This window comes from Perca flavescens, chromosome 17, assembly GCF_004354835.1.
Source record: "Perca flavescens isolate YP-PL-M2 chromosome 17, PFLA_1.0, whole genome shotgun sequence".
In the NCBI taxonomy this organism is placed as follows: Eukaryota; Metazoa; Chordata; class Actinopteri; order Perciformes; family Percidae; genus Perca; species Perca flavescens.
Window position 1 is genome coordinate 27,548,448 of NC_041347.1, and position 16,559 is coordinate 27,565,006.

Here is a 16,559-nt window from a genome sequence, read left to right on the forward strand (position 1 = left end):
GCATCGTGCTGTTTTGCAAAAATGTCCAACCCAAATGTTCTTGTATTGAGCATCATTGCTGTTGAACTGATTAATATATTATGATTATAAGATTGTGTTATAGAAGTCACCAATGTGCCTTTTAGCACAGAAGGATGTGCTAATGATTGTGACAGGTGTTGACATTATGTTTAATTATTTCACCCAGACTTTTCACAGTTCAGTCTATTTTCAATCTAAACTATCACTGGATGGTAAATGTCAAATACATACTTGCTGCATTAGAAATATTGTCCTGCTAAAACTTGCTTCATTTATGGTCTGGGGACATAGTCTGCATCATATTGGACTGGTTGGAATACATTGATGTTGTGGGCCAACCCTGTCTCCTAAAGAATTACGTTTCCATGGATTTAAACTGCATTCTCAACTAAATTTCGAAGGAAACATATTTTCTTCTGGATTATACATCCTTGTACCAGCGACAGGTGCACGTTGTGAAGCTGTACAGATGTGGTTAATGTAACAAAACTACTTGGTTAGGTTTTGGAAAAGATCATGTTTTGGGTTAAAATAAGTGCTTTTGTTACCTAACTTAAGTTAGTTATCTATGTGACGTTAGTTAAAATAAATCAACGTTGACTTGTGGTTTCACACGGGACACAAACAGAGGACTCCTTGTAAAAGTCCCGTGTTTGTTTGACCCATCCATCCACCCTGACCTCCTCCCTACGCAGACTATGAACACAGGCTTTGATTAGTATTTGTGATACATAAAAAACAAACGTAATCCCGGACAAAATAAATACATTTTCCTCGAAAGAGACAGGGCTGTGTGCCCATAAAGACGATTTAAAGCATCATAATATAGAGCACAAACAAACCTCATTTGACTTTCATCTTCCATCACACGTTGAAAAACAAAAACTGTCATACATATTTTAATCTGCTATCACCTGCTGATGACTCTACTCACCTATGGTGGATCTTTCCATAATGGATCCATTATATGTTCTGGGAAAAACTGGGATGTTGTCATTGATATCCGTCACCTGGACAACAAAGTCTCCAGCATCCTCTATCAACTTGTTGTTCCCATCATACATTGTGGCGGTCAAATGGTACGCATTCTTCTCCTCCCTGTCCAGAGTTCTGGTGACAAACAGGTCTCCTTTATGATCCACAGTGAAGATGATGTTTGCTCCTTCACCTTCTATTTTAAATGTCTTCACCTCTACCCTCTGGCTCGACTTTAGCTGTGAAAGAAAGAAAAAATAAATAATACGGTTGACTGTCCCCTAGTTGTCAGCATTCAGTTTTTTCCCCAGCTGGAGTGAGGACTCAAATCAACAACCTTCAAGCAAATTATCTTCAAATAAACTGAGTATTCTAGCAAAATCACTCAGATATTCATCAAAGTGCTGGTTAGCAACAAGTAAATGCCCCAGATTCTTGGCATGCTACAGCATTAAAACTAAATGGATGTGACAGAAATACACATTTGCCATGGCAAGTAGATTACTGAACGTTTAAAGCCTAAACTGTAGAGCTGAGCCCAGACAGGAAGTAGACCAGAAACATGACCAGGATTCTTGTTTTAGTTCTGAGCTACCTGTCCTATCTTATAGGCGATGTCTGCAGGTTGCTCCTCTACCACGTAGAGAGAGTTCCAGATCCAATGTCTCTTCTGCCTGAACAGGACAGGATGGGACTCCTTTTTTACAATCTCGACAGGGCCTTGCTGCTCTGCTTCCACCACTGGTAGGCCAGAATCTTCAGCGAGAGAGACGGACAAAGCCATCATGGCCACAAGCCCCATAGTCCTCAGCTGGAGCCAAGCCATCATCTAGGACAGAAAGGGATAGGGACAAGAGGAGGGAGGGATGAGGGAAAAGAGGGAGTAGAGAGGTGTACAATAATGAATAAGAGTGATGTGAGGATGCAGAGAGGAATATGGCGGCAGAGGAAATGTGAGAGGAGAGGGGGAGCAAAAAAGAAGAGAGAGGAGATTGCATTTAAACCACTTATCAGCTGTGGACAGACCCCTTCACTGTGCCAGGGTGAGACTCAGAGTGAAGGCCAAGGACTCGCTGTCCCCTTACAGTTTGCCGCAGAGCCCGAGGTCTAGCTATCATTTAAGACCAGGGCTCTTAAACCTTTTCAGCTTGGGACCCAAATGAAACATTTAGCCTCTCATCGTGGGACCTGGGCTGAGGCATATCACTAATGTGGTCGTATGGGGATCTATTAAACATAGGCTTGTGACCCATTTTAGGTCCTGACCCACTGGTGTAGCACGAGAGAGAGACAGAAACAGAAGAGAGAGACAGACAGACAGACAGATAGAGAGACAGACAGACGGAGAGGAGCTGATATTAAAACCACTTGTGTCTGTCTTTATCAGCCATTAGAAAGGCCATTTTCCATAAAGGGAGTTTGACATTTTAAATTTTTGATGGGTATTTCTTTTTTTTTCTCCTTTAATACAGCACAAATACTGTACATCAAATTGTGGGGGAAAGAAAGAGTTTGAATACAACACACTGTGTGCTTTGTTGCTGACACCAGTTCTTGATTCAACACTAGGATTATAAGAGAAGGATGAGTCAGTTTTGCACATTCATTTCCAGTCAAATACGAGTGCGTTACGAATCAGACATTAGCTACAAGGACAAGGGGGTTAACACAGAGGGCTACGGCAAATCAAACACATGCTGTTGTTCTGCAAACACTGCCGCGGGGTAATGCAAAGTCATCTGGCTACAGATTGCACTGCATTGGCCAAAACAAATAAACAAGCATGCATTCCTGGTACTTACATTACACAAACGCCCCAATTCTACTGTTTACTTTGAGATCATTGAGAAGGAATTTAGTTGTAAAGTCCTCATCGTACTATAAACCACTGTGCAGTGTTTTGCCATCAGATAATCCTTCAAATTCATGGATTTATGACTTGGATTTAAAGTGTATTTTGTCTCCTTCCCCTACAGCAAATAGTCTGCATTAACACAGACCGTTGTTTTTTTTAAGGCTATTTCTGGTCTGAATGGCGTGCAGCGTAATAAAGAGACAAGCCAACGTTAACAGTCTACAGCCACTTTAGCATCTCTGTGAAGCTATAAAGAAATCCAAACTGTTACAGAGATGAACCAAAGTATTGGACAAATTGAATTTTGAAGAAAGAACGTGACCGTCTGCATCAAAATTTAATAGCAATCCATCCAACTGCTGTAGAGACAAACACTCAAAATCACAAATTTCATGGTTGTTTAGCTCAGTTGGTCGAGCAGGCACACATGTACAGAGGATTGTTCCTCGACGCAGAAGGTCCAGGATTCGAATCCGACCTGTGACGGTTTTCCTGCATGACTTCTCCCCTTTCATATCTCAGCTTTCCTGTCCAATAAAGGCTGAAATGCCCAGAAATTAAAAAAAATACATTTTAAATCACAAATTTCAACGAGCTGGTGCCACTATAGGAAAAGTCAGAGGATCACCAAAGTCATTAGGTTTCATCATCTGGAGAACAGAATGTATGTATGTACAAACTTTCGTGGCAATCCACTTCGACTGAAGTGGTCATCCCACCGACCAACACACAAAATAAAAGCAATGTCACAACATAAATGTACTCAACTGTATTTGTTCGCACAATCTTGGAACCCAACAATGACAAGCCAAAAATACTGTATGTTTAAAACCAACTTGAGTCCTGAAATTTGGTGGAATCACCTTTAAAATCTAAACCAAACTGGCAGATCATCTGATGTATGATATTGACTGATAACGAAGATGTTTCACTGTTATATCACTTGTTCCTGCCTGCAGGTCATTTAAGCACTATTTAATAAAAATTAAAATGTATAGGGCACACAAACGGCAACAGTCTAGTAAACTTTAGCTGTTCCTCTCATTCTTTCTTACGATCTCAACCTCTCTGTCTGCCTCTCTGTCTCCCCACGGTCCCTTCCTCCCACCACTAGGCTCTATCTAGTAAAGCAGAAATGCCAGGGAAATAATCTTCAAAACATTTCAGTCTATATGTGCTCTGCACTCCAGTAGATATCTCAGCGCAGCCCTGTGCCATCCCAGTAGACAGATTAGTGCATCTTATTGTCTTCCAGCCATTAGCAGCATGGAGGGAGATTATGATGAGGGGATTATATCGGCACAAAGTCTTCTCCCTCTAATGGCCTAATCTCACATTTGGCTGACCTCCGCTGACCTCTTCACACGGCTCCCCACAAATCAGCTCAAACAAAGACTCAACAGTGTTTTTTGGACTTTAGTTCACATCCTTTTGTTTGGGTTTTATTTTTCCTCTTGTGTTTTTCTTTGTTTAGTTTCCTTTCAGGACTAAATTAATTAACCAGAAGTGCATCATCTTTTAATGCAATTTAATGTGGACTGAATAGAAGTGTGCATGTATGCGTAGTGCCAATAAGCATCTACTGAATCAAAAGTATTTAGCCTTTTAATGCATAATCTCACTTGTCACTAACATGCTCACTTAACACTTCTTGCTTAATAACTTCAAAAGAACTGATGTTTTTTCCATCTTATATGTAGTTACAATTTAGAGTTTGAATATTTTAAAGCAATTATTCAAATTGATGCCATTTATCTGTTCACTCTGAGCTTCTAATATGTTAATGCTTATCTCAATCTCAATCTCTTCAATCTTTTCTACTATCATATAAAACACCTCAGAAACACCAGCTTGAACCTAAAATACGAATGAAAACGTATGTACGTACGGTGTAAGGGGTTTCGGTGCCTTAGGTGAACTCTTATTTAACCATTTTGATGGGAAAATCTGAGGAGTGTATTAAAAAACATGACTGACTGGCTGACTGTCAATACTGAAGAAAACATCTGAACAATGAATGTGTGGTGAGGTCAGAATCATTTCAAAACAGATGTGTGTTTGTGTGTGTGTGTGTGTGTGTGTGTGTGTGTGTGTGTGTGTGTGTGTGTGTGCGTGCGTGCGTGCGTGCGTGTTCATATTTTTGACATGACTGAGAACAAGGGCCCGCCAAGTGATTTTGTTCCCATTCTCTGTGCGTCCCCAATGCACTGACAACCTTGGGTACTTGTCTATGTCCAACCAACTCGTCAAATACTGTCGCTTGGTCAGTGGCTCTCAGCATCAGATAGCAATGCAAAAATCACCCTTTAGCGTCTGGATGGGATGCACCGAGCATTGCAGTAGCTCCACTGCTGCGCTGTAAGATGACATTGTATTACGAGTGACCCTAACCCATCACCTAACCCCAACCCCTAACCCTAACTCATTTTGGAACCCCACCCACAATCTTTTCCTGAAACCTAACTGTCTTGTGCCGCATGTCAGTTAAATCGGTCCTGACCCAGAGTGTCAAAAAGTGCCGCCAAGAGTCCCGAATCGACTTTTTGCGTCAGTAACAAACGCCAAAGACATCTGACCATGCAATGCTTTTTGATGGAGTGACAATGTGTTGCTGAGTCGCCTCTACCATCAACCACCATTAATGGAAAAATGAAAAAGTCTTAACCATCACACCAACAGGAAAATTAGGATGTAAGGAGGGATGCTTTTGATTAGTGTAGTTTGCTCAAGTTCAGTTGAGTTCAGTTTAGCTCTCATGCTGCTTTAACTTTGGTTCAGTTAGGTTCAGTGCATACATTTTTTCAAAAACATTTGCCCACATTACAGACTTTGATAGCAAAAGAGTGAATATGTTTTTTATTTATTTATTTATTAAACTCTTCACTTAATCTTGACACACTTCACAGTGAGACATTGCTACTGTTAAAGACCAAGCATGTTTCCTGACCGTGTCCTGCAGTCTCTTAGACTTATTGCTTAGCTTTTACTGTGCGTCACCCCGTATCCTTCCTCTCAACATGTTCTGGACAAACTAAGCAATCACACCATGCATGGCACATGCATGTTCTCACGCAGCTTCCAAAGACATGAGCACAGGAGTCCTGAAATGACTCTCAGTGAGGAAGAAAAAAAATCAAACAAGCAGAGTATGTGACCTATAACGGAACACTTTAAAATAAAGAATATAAGAATGCCAACTGTGGATAAATACTAAGTTTACTGTATCAACTGAAGTTTGTTTAACTGACTAAACTTGAGCATGAAGAACTTTTTAAGTCATCAAATATAAACATTTTGTGTCAAAGACAAGATTTTGTCAAATAGATTTTTTTTTTTTTTTTTTTTTTTAGAATTGGTCAACCCACATTGAGACCCATTTAGGTGTATTTAAGATTGCTTGCTTAACCACATAAGACCAACAAAGGATGAGAGGTAGATCAAACTCAGAACTCAAACATGAATGTTGTGGGTGTGTGGATGATGTGATGGATATATTCATGCATCAGTTGTTCATTTGATCAGTAAAGTACTTTCAAGTGAATTAGTGAGTGAGCTTTGCTGTCTGTTTGTCTTTATCTGTACTGCTGTTCATGTTGTTGGTTGTTGACTAAATCCAATGGGATGTTTGAACTATAAGTCGAAAAAACTCAACTAAACTGTATTGATTTTCCATAACGCCACTGGACACTGAAAAATTGAGATTGTATTGACAACTTAATGTTAACAAAAATAACATTTCAAACCAGAACTTTTAGTTTCCTATAATATAAAATTTATTGGATAGAGGTAGATAATGAAAGAAAAAAAAATGCAAAGAACACTTGGTTGACTTAAAACCCAACTAGACTTTTCTTCGCCATCACATTTAACATGTTGCTCATACATATACAACAACATCCTATGAATGGGTTCCGCATACACACACACACACACACACACACACACACACACACACACACACACACACACACACACACACATACACAGACGAACACACATAGTTATTTCTGTGATGACAAATCCATTGGGGGACTGTCCCCCAATTGGATTGTCCCTAAAAGGGCATTTTTTTTAAACTGCATTTCCGTTTTCAGAGGGCGGTGTATTACTCCTTCCCTTTTATCGGCAGCAGGAAGTATAAACACAATGCCTTCTGGGAAATGCTGTAGCGTCTGTTAATGAAGGGTCATCATTAGTGAGTGGACACACCCTTCCTGGTATTCATCTGCTGCTGCTGACTGCATGTCTGTCTCTCTCTCTCTCTCTCTCTCTCTCTCTCTCTCTCTCTCTCTCTCTTTCTCTTGGGTCTGCTGTCTCACTTTGTTTCTGTCTGTGTCACACTTTGTCTTTTTCTCATTCATGGTGTTAGTTTCTCTGCGTCCTTCCACTTGTTCTTTCTTGCCCATTCTTTCAATAATTTCTTTCCTCTTAAATTTTTTCTCTTCTTTCCGGTTGAATCACTCAAGGTGAAAACTGCATCTTGGTTTTCACACAGTCTATTTCTGTGTCCTGTCTATCATTCCAACTTTTTCCTTTTCTCACCTTTTCTTCCTCACCTTTTTTTTTCACCTCGTCACTCTTTTTACCTCACCTTAAAAGCAGATTTAGCACCTTAAAAGATGGCGTGGAGGCCAAACACACCAATTTAGCAACTTTTTTGTTGCAATTAAAACTTTTAAATCCCTTACTGTTATCAAAGCAGTAGATCGATACAGACTGATGTATGAAATGTGAGAGGAGTCTGGAATATGAGCAAGAAGATTGACATAAAGTTTCGGTTTTTGTTCATGCATTTGTTTGTACCTGTCATTATCTATTTATGCTGTTAGTTGTAAATAATGATAACCACCAATTTAATTAAAACTGCGAGTGGCATGCATGCAAATCTCACTTCAGGATTATACAAAGTTATTTATGGCAACGTTTATCAAAGGTATCTTTCTGAGGTATGAAGAATAAATAACACCCAGGAATATCTGTAATTACATCTGTACATTGTCCGCAGGCAAGGGAGTGTGCGTGAGATTGACTAGCAGAAAGGAGGAGCAGAAACAGACAGACGCAGAGATACAGTTGTCATTCTCCGGGATGTTTTGTGACTGGCAGACAGGTCTGACCTAGTTTCACTCAACCAAAGGCTAAAGCATAGAAACAAGTCAACAAGACTTCATAATCCTGGCGGTCGCTGAGGGGTTGTTGAAGTTTATGCAAAGAAACACAATTCAGCTCTGTCCTCAATAATGAAATCTGAGCAGGGACAAGGGATGTATGTGTCTTTTGTCCATCTGTGATTGTCTGCAAGGCATTAATCATATCTTGGACACTGGTGAATGGCACCTATAAACTTGAGTAACAGACAGGATTTTCTCTTTACTGCTCCAGTACAACTTTTGCAGAAAGTGAGATATCCAATGTATTTCTTTATTCTCTTAAATTATTTCAATATATGACATTCAAATACAGGTGGCACCTCTGCTCAGTGGGTCACATTATCGTCTGACATTCCCTAATCCGAACCCCGACCAGTGGCATAGCCAACGAAGAGTTTGAGTGTACAAGAAGAGCCTGACTCCAGACCTGCTGCCTCCATCTGGTGTTAAGCTCAAATCAAATTTGAAAACAACAAGTCGATAAGAGTTTTGTAGACAAAAATAAAGATTGGGGTCAAATAGAGTAAAATGACTGGATTGCCATGAAGTTTGTTAAGGCTACTCGTGGTCCCCAGAGGATGAACCCGTTGATGATCACATTACCTTTTCTCTAGAACCACCCTTACATGGAAATTTGTACTATGCACACAAGATAGCCTGCTGCATAATGGAACAGGCTGACTGCCATGAAATTTACTTATATTCCCCAATGGAAGAACCTGTTCTATAGAGCCATCCTGGGGTCAAATTGGACTTATTTTGGCCTGCTGCTACAGGAGTAAGGCTCAACATCAAAATGATTTCTTTTGAGTACATCAGCCTGTATGAGCACTAGAGGAGCTCCAGTCTAAAAGTCGTGTTACGTGCTGTAGAAATCTGTGTGTGGCTTACTACAACCCTAAAATCAGGAGTTTTTTATTTGTGTGTATGTGGCACAGGAAGTGATTTCACAGCCTCAAATCTGTGATTTCCAATTGCTAAATACTGTAGTGTGTTTGAGATTAAAACAGGTTTAATCACAGAGCAGCCTCTAACAATCTGTCTGCCAGCAAGTCCCACCAGGAACCGCTACTACACACACACACACACACACACACACACACACACACTCACACATACACACACACAGTGTCACACACACACACACACACACACACACACACACACACACACACACACACACACACATACACACACACAGTGTCACACACACACACACACACAGTGTCCTGACACTGTCATGTGAAGCGTCTTCTAGTTAATTCTATTTTCTTTCACAATCAGACAAATCAGATGTTATTACAGCGAGCCTGTTATGAATGATGTGGGCCAGCTTTAAAACTGACAGTAATAACCAACAGTCATCTGAAAATAATTTAGAGCCTAGCGTGATAGCCACATTGGTTTTGGCTCAGCTGTCAGCCCCTGTCTCCGCTGAAGGCGAAATTTCCCAACTACGGCACCTCCTAGAAGTGAAAATGTTAAAGGAGCCCAACCACAAGGGACTAAAATGTTCCTGTCCAAACTGCACATACTGAATGATCTGAAGAGTTGTTACATTTGAAGCCGATTGTCTGTCTTTTGTTACAGCCTTCATCTTTAACCATCACATCAAAACTGCAGGTGGTGAAAACATTTGAAAATCTGTCCAATCAGGTCAGTTTGCAGCATTTGAAAGCCTCACATTCTCCATATTGAACTGAGCTGGAGCTATGAACTAATCAGGCAACCAAGTACATTCAATGATTTCCCTATACATTTTTAGTATGTTTAATTCAATTTTCCTATTACTGTAACATGTTTTGACGCTTTTTCATCTTGTTGCATGTACTGCCATCTGTAATGTCTGATGTCAGACATTTTTTGGATCGTATGTCCTTATTGATCCATAAAAATTAAAAATTAAAAAGTCTTCGATAATAAGATTCAAGATGAAGTGTGGTTTTATTATTTACAATGCAGAATACAGGTCAGTCACTGAAAATAAAACCGTAACTGGGTCTTTCAGTTGTAATCAGCGACTTCAGCTGAGCTAACATCGCCACAGCTGGACAGCTTGTCAACCACTCTGACATATATCTGAATGAATGGCTCTAATCATGAATTGTGTGTGTGTGTGTGTGTGTGTGTGTGTGTGTGTGTGTGTGTGTGTGTGTGTGTGTGTGTGTGTGTGTGTGTGTGTGTGTGTGTGTGTGTGTGTGTGTGTGTGTGTGTGTGTGTGTGTGTGTGTGTGTGTGTGTGTGTGTGTGTGTGAAGTCTCCCAGATGGCACCCAAAGGATTTTCACTGATAGTTCTCCCTCCAGGAATTAGACCACTGGGTTTAGTTGCATCCACGGCTTTCGACCTAACAACCAAATCAAATCACCTCTGTCCCTCTGGGTCATGGATCCAGATCCACAAAAAAAAAACATCACTACTGAGGAGCTATTCTCACACACACAGGGTAGACAAAATAACAGAATAACAGAAACAGTTCACCATGTATTGGAATCCAGGACAACTACACCACCAACTACAGCATCAGAAATAGCTTCTCAAACAGCGTCTCAACAAAAATAAGTGCTTTTAATGAGAGTCCATGTTATTTTGTCCACCCCTTCAAGTACTGTTTGGCATAAACTGTTGAAGGGTGATATATTACACAAGTTGTATAGCAGGGGACGCTACGGCTGACAAAATGACATCACTCAAGTGACAAGAGCTTTGCAGCTTTGGGAATATTAAATGGTGTCATTAATACTTTATAGCCACACCAACTTGACATCAAGTTGAAGTTGAAGTTTTTTCTACAGTAGAACTCCTTGAAAATTAACAGCTGAAGACCTCCTGGTGGATTTAGTTTGCTTTAAAAAAAAAAAATCCTGCTCTGTCCACAGATCATCCTGTATCGCCTTAATGGTCACAGCCGTCTGTCTTCGGGTATGACAGTCCAGCCTCTGGGGGGAAACAGCGCTCAATTACAGCATTCAAATCCACACCGAGCTGTCCGAGATCATAGGCATAGCATATGTGAACAGTGACGGTGGCCGACAGCCTGTCCTTAAAGGGGTTATAACCATCATTTCAAGTTATTTCGGTACCTTCTTTTTGACAGTTTGACCAGCATTCATGAGCGTTTCACCCTGGAGTGACTAGGAAAGTAGCCTGGAGCGTTTTTCAAAGGATCTGGGTTACATTTTCGGGCAAAGCTGCTTTACGCTGCTTTTCAATCAGAAGGAAATGTAATTCACACTCCCATTTGCTGAAGAGGAAAGCTCTGGATGCATCTATCTATATTTGTTTCGTTTTTAGTTTAGCACCTTTCTCACATACAGTACTTGTTATCTAAGGTACAAACACACACACATAAGACACCTGTGTAATCAATATTTCCTTTTCCATTTTTTCCAACCCGAGATATAAAAAAAACAACCTTACCACACAGACGGAAGGTCCAAGCCAAGAACTGCTGACGAGACCTTTACGTTGGTACAAAATGAAGCCCAAATCCTTCAAGGTGCTCTCTTCCTCAATCAAACTGGGGTTATACTTTATTAATGTGGCAGGTTGTTGTAGCAAATAGTGGCTGGTAGGTGGTCGTATTCTCAACAGGGAGTAATACCACCTCCACTACGTCTTTTCCTCGCTCTCTTCTCTCCGTCTTCTGGTTTTTCTGATGTTGAAAGAGAGCAGCAGGTGTTGTACAGGCAGGGATTTCTCTCTCAGCTAGATTTTCACCAGGTTTCTGTACAAATCCTTGTCTGGACTGTGGTCCAGATAATAAGATAAGTCTGTGATGAAGTATGGGTGGATTCCTCTTAAATGAGAATGAATTCCAGAGGTGGATTTCCAAAGACCAACATTATTGGACCAACAAATTTAGGGATAAAAAAAAACAGTTCACAGAGTTCACAAGGTTTTTCTGCAGGAGTCCAACAGGTTTTGAGGCTCTCTTGCTCTTTTTTTTCCCTCCTGCCGCCTCTGATGTGGTTTTCTCATCCAACAGCCAAAAGTGTTGAACCACAGCTGTCCGACCACAGTCCCCTCTCATACAGGTCACTGCCCACTTCCTCTTCCTGTTATTGTGGTCAGTCTTCTTCGCTAGTGCTCCCTGCTACCGCTCCTTTTCCTGTCCTGGAGGGGGAAACAGTGAGAGAGAGAGAGAGAGAGAGAGAGAGAGAGAGAGAGAGAGAAAGGTATGGAGAGGTATGGGAGTGTTGGAAAGACAGAAAAAAAGAGAGAAGCAGAGAGGGAACGCATATGTCAAAACAGCTCAAAGACACTCGCAGAGGCACAGAAAGCAGCCGGCTCATGTTCATGAAGCAGATGGAGTGAGAGAGTGTGTGAGAGAGAAAGAAGGGAGGGAGAGTAAGGTGGGAGAGGCGTTACTTCTCAGTCTTTCTCAGAAAGAGAGAGAGAGAGAGACGGAGAGTGGGGGAGAAATTTATTATTCATGTGTGTGAGATAAGGATTAAGTTAAACAGGTTATTGGGGATAATCCTTAGAGATTTCCCCACATGAGGCTAGTAAATATTTCACAGGGCTGACTTCGGCGGGTGAGTGTGTGTGTTAGTGTATCTGACAGAGAGATCTTGTCTAAGCCGGTTAATGAGATGAGTCGGACGCGCCGCCACACACACACACACCATCTCCATCTATCTCGCCCCCCTCATCTTCTCTTCAGGGGGGAGTTGGTCTTCAGTAATTTGGTGGATTGGACAGGAAAGCCAGCTGTGTGTTTTTACATGAAACCTCTCCCGTGGCAACAGCAGTCCTGTCTTTCTTTTTCACTTCCATCCCTCTCCCTCTCTTTCTCACTCTCTCTGTGTGCTCACTCTCTTGTTATTTGCAGTTTCAGTTCAACTCTACATACAATATTTTCATTACAGCTGGGAGCAGTGCTGTCGAACACCAACATCACAAAAATCAACATTTACTCTGAATTCTCTTCCTTTATTGCAGTAGCTGTTCATACAAAATATCTCTCAAATACAAAACGTAATTTCTTTTTCAACAAGTTCTACATACATATGAAAGACAAAAAGGTTGTTTGTCACAAAACTGTTACAAATGTCCTTTTACCTTTTCCAGATCAGCCACCTTTAGGGAACAGTTTTAGCCACCAATGCCGTGTTTCCACCGTGCGGCGCGGCTCTGCTTGACTTGACAGAGTCTGAAAGAGTGAAGCGAGTGAAGTTAGATGTCAAGTGAAGAGTGAAGTTCATCGTCCACCAAACAGAGGAATGTCTGCACTTCGTCAATTGTACAGTGTAGTGTACGCATTGAACAGCGCAATATTACGGGCTGCCACCTTTTTCAATCTGGGGCAAGTAAATGAAACAACTGCAGTCGCTATTGGCGTTATCTTGGCTATTTAAAATTGGCATGTTTATGCAGGATGTCCCGTGTCGCGCTAATGACATGGACCTGCACTGCCCAATCAGTGGTCTGTAGTGTTTTAACTCCACCTTCTAGTATCAGCTCAGCACGCTTGGAACCTGGACCAAGATGGTACCAAAAAGGTACTCGGTACAATCCCCAATTTTTGCTCATGATAAACGAAAGAAACCACTCGCATTTCCACTCGCATTGGATTAGAGACATTACGTCCTGTATGAATTTAGAAAAAATACATTACACTACCCAGGGATTTGAGAATACGTTTTACAAAATATGGCGCCCCTTCTTGACATTTTTTGAGAAACCAACTACAACAATATCAGAGTAGCTACCCCCTTCCCCTCTTTTAATTTATTTCATTCCATTCTATTTATGGATCTTTTTTTTTTTTTTTTTTTTTTTTTTTTATTCTTTTTTCTTTTTTTTTTGGTGTGTATTTTGTTTCTGCCATTCGTAACCCTTTCAACCTTTATGAATTATAATTTAGACTCTTGTAGGAATTTCTTAATGCTGGTTTGTTTATAATTGGGTGGGAGGGTGGGATATGGGTGGGGTATGTCCTCGTTAAAAAAAAAGGGGAAAATATGTATATTCCATCGTACAGTAATTGTTTTTGTAAATTTGTCATTCAATAAAAAAAAACCTTTGGACAAAAAAAAGAAACCAGTGGTGACTAGTGGAATGTAACAGTGTACAGTGTCAAAGTCACATGCTTTGTTTACCCATCATCAAACTCATGGATCTTTTAGTAAAACCATTCTTCTTGGATTGTATTTTTATCATCTTATGGTACCCGAAGCAACACACTGTCACTGTATCGTCTGAACATCTGCTTGCAATGTTACAGCAACATGCTATGACTCTTTCAGCTGTGTTAGCTTGTATTCAGATACAATTTGGATAATTTGTATAACTCCTCTTTCTTTTTGTTTCCCCGTGAACTACACTTTTCTAAGTGTCTTGTTATTTTACAAAAGAATTAACATCTAACTTCACTGTGTGTGTGTGTGTGTGTGTGTGTGTGTGTGTGTGTGTGTGTGTGTGTGTGTGTCAGTGTGAGAGAGAGTGTGTGTGTAACGTGTATAGTGTGTATGACTGTCAATTTAGACGGATAAGGGAGAGACTAGTGACTTTGATGAAACACCAGAGAGAAAGAAAAGGCCTGGAGGAAAGTGTCTGAAAATATATTTTTTAAATCTATCAACCAACTTTATTCTATGTCTTCTGTGTGGTTTATGTATCTGCATTTGTATTGTGTGCAATATGTAATGTACATGTTACTTAACATAAACAGCTTTGTAAGTATTGATCATTTTTGAAAACCTTCCTTTAAATCACCTTTAAATGTAGTTAAATGTGATCAAACTGAATTGGGCAGAGACAGTTATGTAGCCTATGTATGTAGAGAAAAGAACGAGACAGGAAATAACAAACAGAAAGAGTTTGTCCTCATGCCGGCTGTCTGTTTTCTTTTGACGCGTACACGAGTGATGGTTGTCCCACAAGCAAGCAAACAAAACGTCACAAATATGATGGAAACTCTCTTGTTTTACACATCTCTTTTCCTCTCCTCCTCTGTGCCTCTGTCATTCTGTCTTTTCAAAAATCCTAATGCTCTTGGCCTACTTTCCTAGAGGAAAAAAAACACTTTGGCACTAAAAATTGCATCCTCGCTCAGCTCATGACATGTAAGGAAACGGGTGATATCCCACACTGGTGGTTTGACTGGAAGAAAACCTCTGGGAGTCGAACATCAAGGACTGGAGGACTGAGAGAGAGAGAGAGATAGAGAGAGAGAGGAAAATGTCTGACATGCCAGATCTTTTTTAACGGCGCTATATCTGCCTAAAGAGGCCGCTTTCATCATTAACATCTGAAGTGCTTTTATATTTTTTATAAGCATATTTAGACGGTTGACAAAAAAAAACATGGAACACCCAAATCACCCCCGCAAGCACTGCTACAGAGGTGCGTGATATTGGGTTGGAGCGATGTTTACATTGCTCTGAAAACCCACACATCAAAGTGATTGATTGACGGAGCTATTTTATAGATAATAATATATAAAGTCCTTTCCCACAAGCTTATTTTGTCTAAACATAAATTAGAGATAATAAAGAATAGATTTTAAAGGGCAAGTTCACCCAAAAAACAACAACACATATTTTTCCACTTTCCAAACAGCGGTCACAAATTTAATTTAAAGCTATGTTTGATGACTGATTAGTATTGGCTATTTAGTGTTACAAGTTGTGACGGCCCAGAGCGTGTTGCCTTGTGCCTGTGTACTGTTGTTTTTCTTGTGCGCTTGCAGCTCTGTGGCTGAGGTGCTAACAACGTAACTGGGAGCACCTAGCCAGTCCTCCCAGTCTACTTAACGCCACCTGCCCAGACGCCAGTGTGCAGGAATCCCTTCACCCAGCACCAGTATGAGTTCACCTTTGTTTGGTTATTTCCTTTGTTAGACACAGACAACATGCACCACACATTGTTTATTACACTCATATAACACTGATCCTGACTTTCACACTTCATTGTCTTCATGTTTGCACTTTCATTTAATAAATGGCAGTTTGCTGTGCATCCCCCTCTTTTGGGATCCCGGACGAGCCCCCAACATGTTATGACCAGCTCACTGGCCACAATAAAAGAGGGAGATGCACAGCAAACTTAATTTTAACAAACCGCACCTCAGCCACAGACTTGCAAATGCACAAGATAAACAATAGTACACAGGCACAAGGCAACAGGCTCTGGGCCGTCACACAAGTATTATAATTGATGTCTGCAGGATGTAACAAAGCATTAACCCTAATTGAAAACCCTTTAGAACTGTCAGGAAATTGAAGTTACTTCTACCTACTGCAGCTATGCATGGACTCCAAAGCATCTTCGTAAATTGGTTAGACTGGTTTAAAAAGCAGTACCAACACAGTGCTGAATTGACTTTCATTAGGTGAGTTTCTTCTTTTTCTAATCATATTGAAAGTTTTTCCCTCCATGTTTTTTTCCTTTTCTCATCATTTTTTGAAGACTGGAAATAAATGGCTGCCTGTTGTCCTTAGGTCTTGAGGCCAGCATTATGTTTCATCCCCTTTACCCTTTGGTCATAACATGTTACCTCCATGCTACCTTTAATTGTAACAATTACCATTCCACACACTGTTATCTGCAAGCA

The 16,559-nt window shown here is 40.6% G+C and overlaps 1 protein-coding gene across 3 annotated transcripts in view; it reads right to left on the bottom strand.

Annotated features, from left to right (window-relative positions):
- The window catches only part of cdh5 (cadherin 5), a 34,040-nt gene extending 20,920 nt beyond the window's left edge, over positions 1–13,120 (bottom strand). The window contains exons 1-4 of one of the 3 annotated variants that reach the window (XM_028603474.1): positions 13,064–13,120; positions 11,420–12,115; positions 1,592–1,825; positions 956–1,235 (exon numbers count right to left, since the gene is read on the bottom strand). In XM_028603474.1, coding sequence (XP_028459275.1) covers positions 956–1,235; positions 1,592–1,825 — 514 coding nt within the window. In that variant the 5' untranslated portion in view covers positions 11,420–12,115; positions 13,064–13,120. Of the gene's footprint in view, positions 1–955; positions 1,236–1,591; positions 1,826–2,798; positions 2,855–11,419; positions 12,294–13,063 lie in introns of those variants that run through there. The other 2 variants (XM_028603473.1, XM_028603476.1) reach the window with 2 other exon arrangements.
- Positions 13,121–16,559: the final 3,439 nt, after the last annotated feature.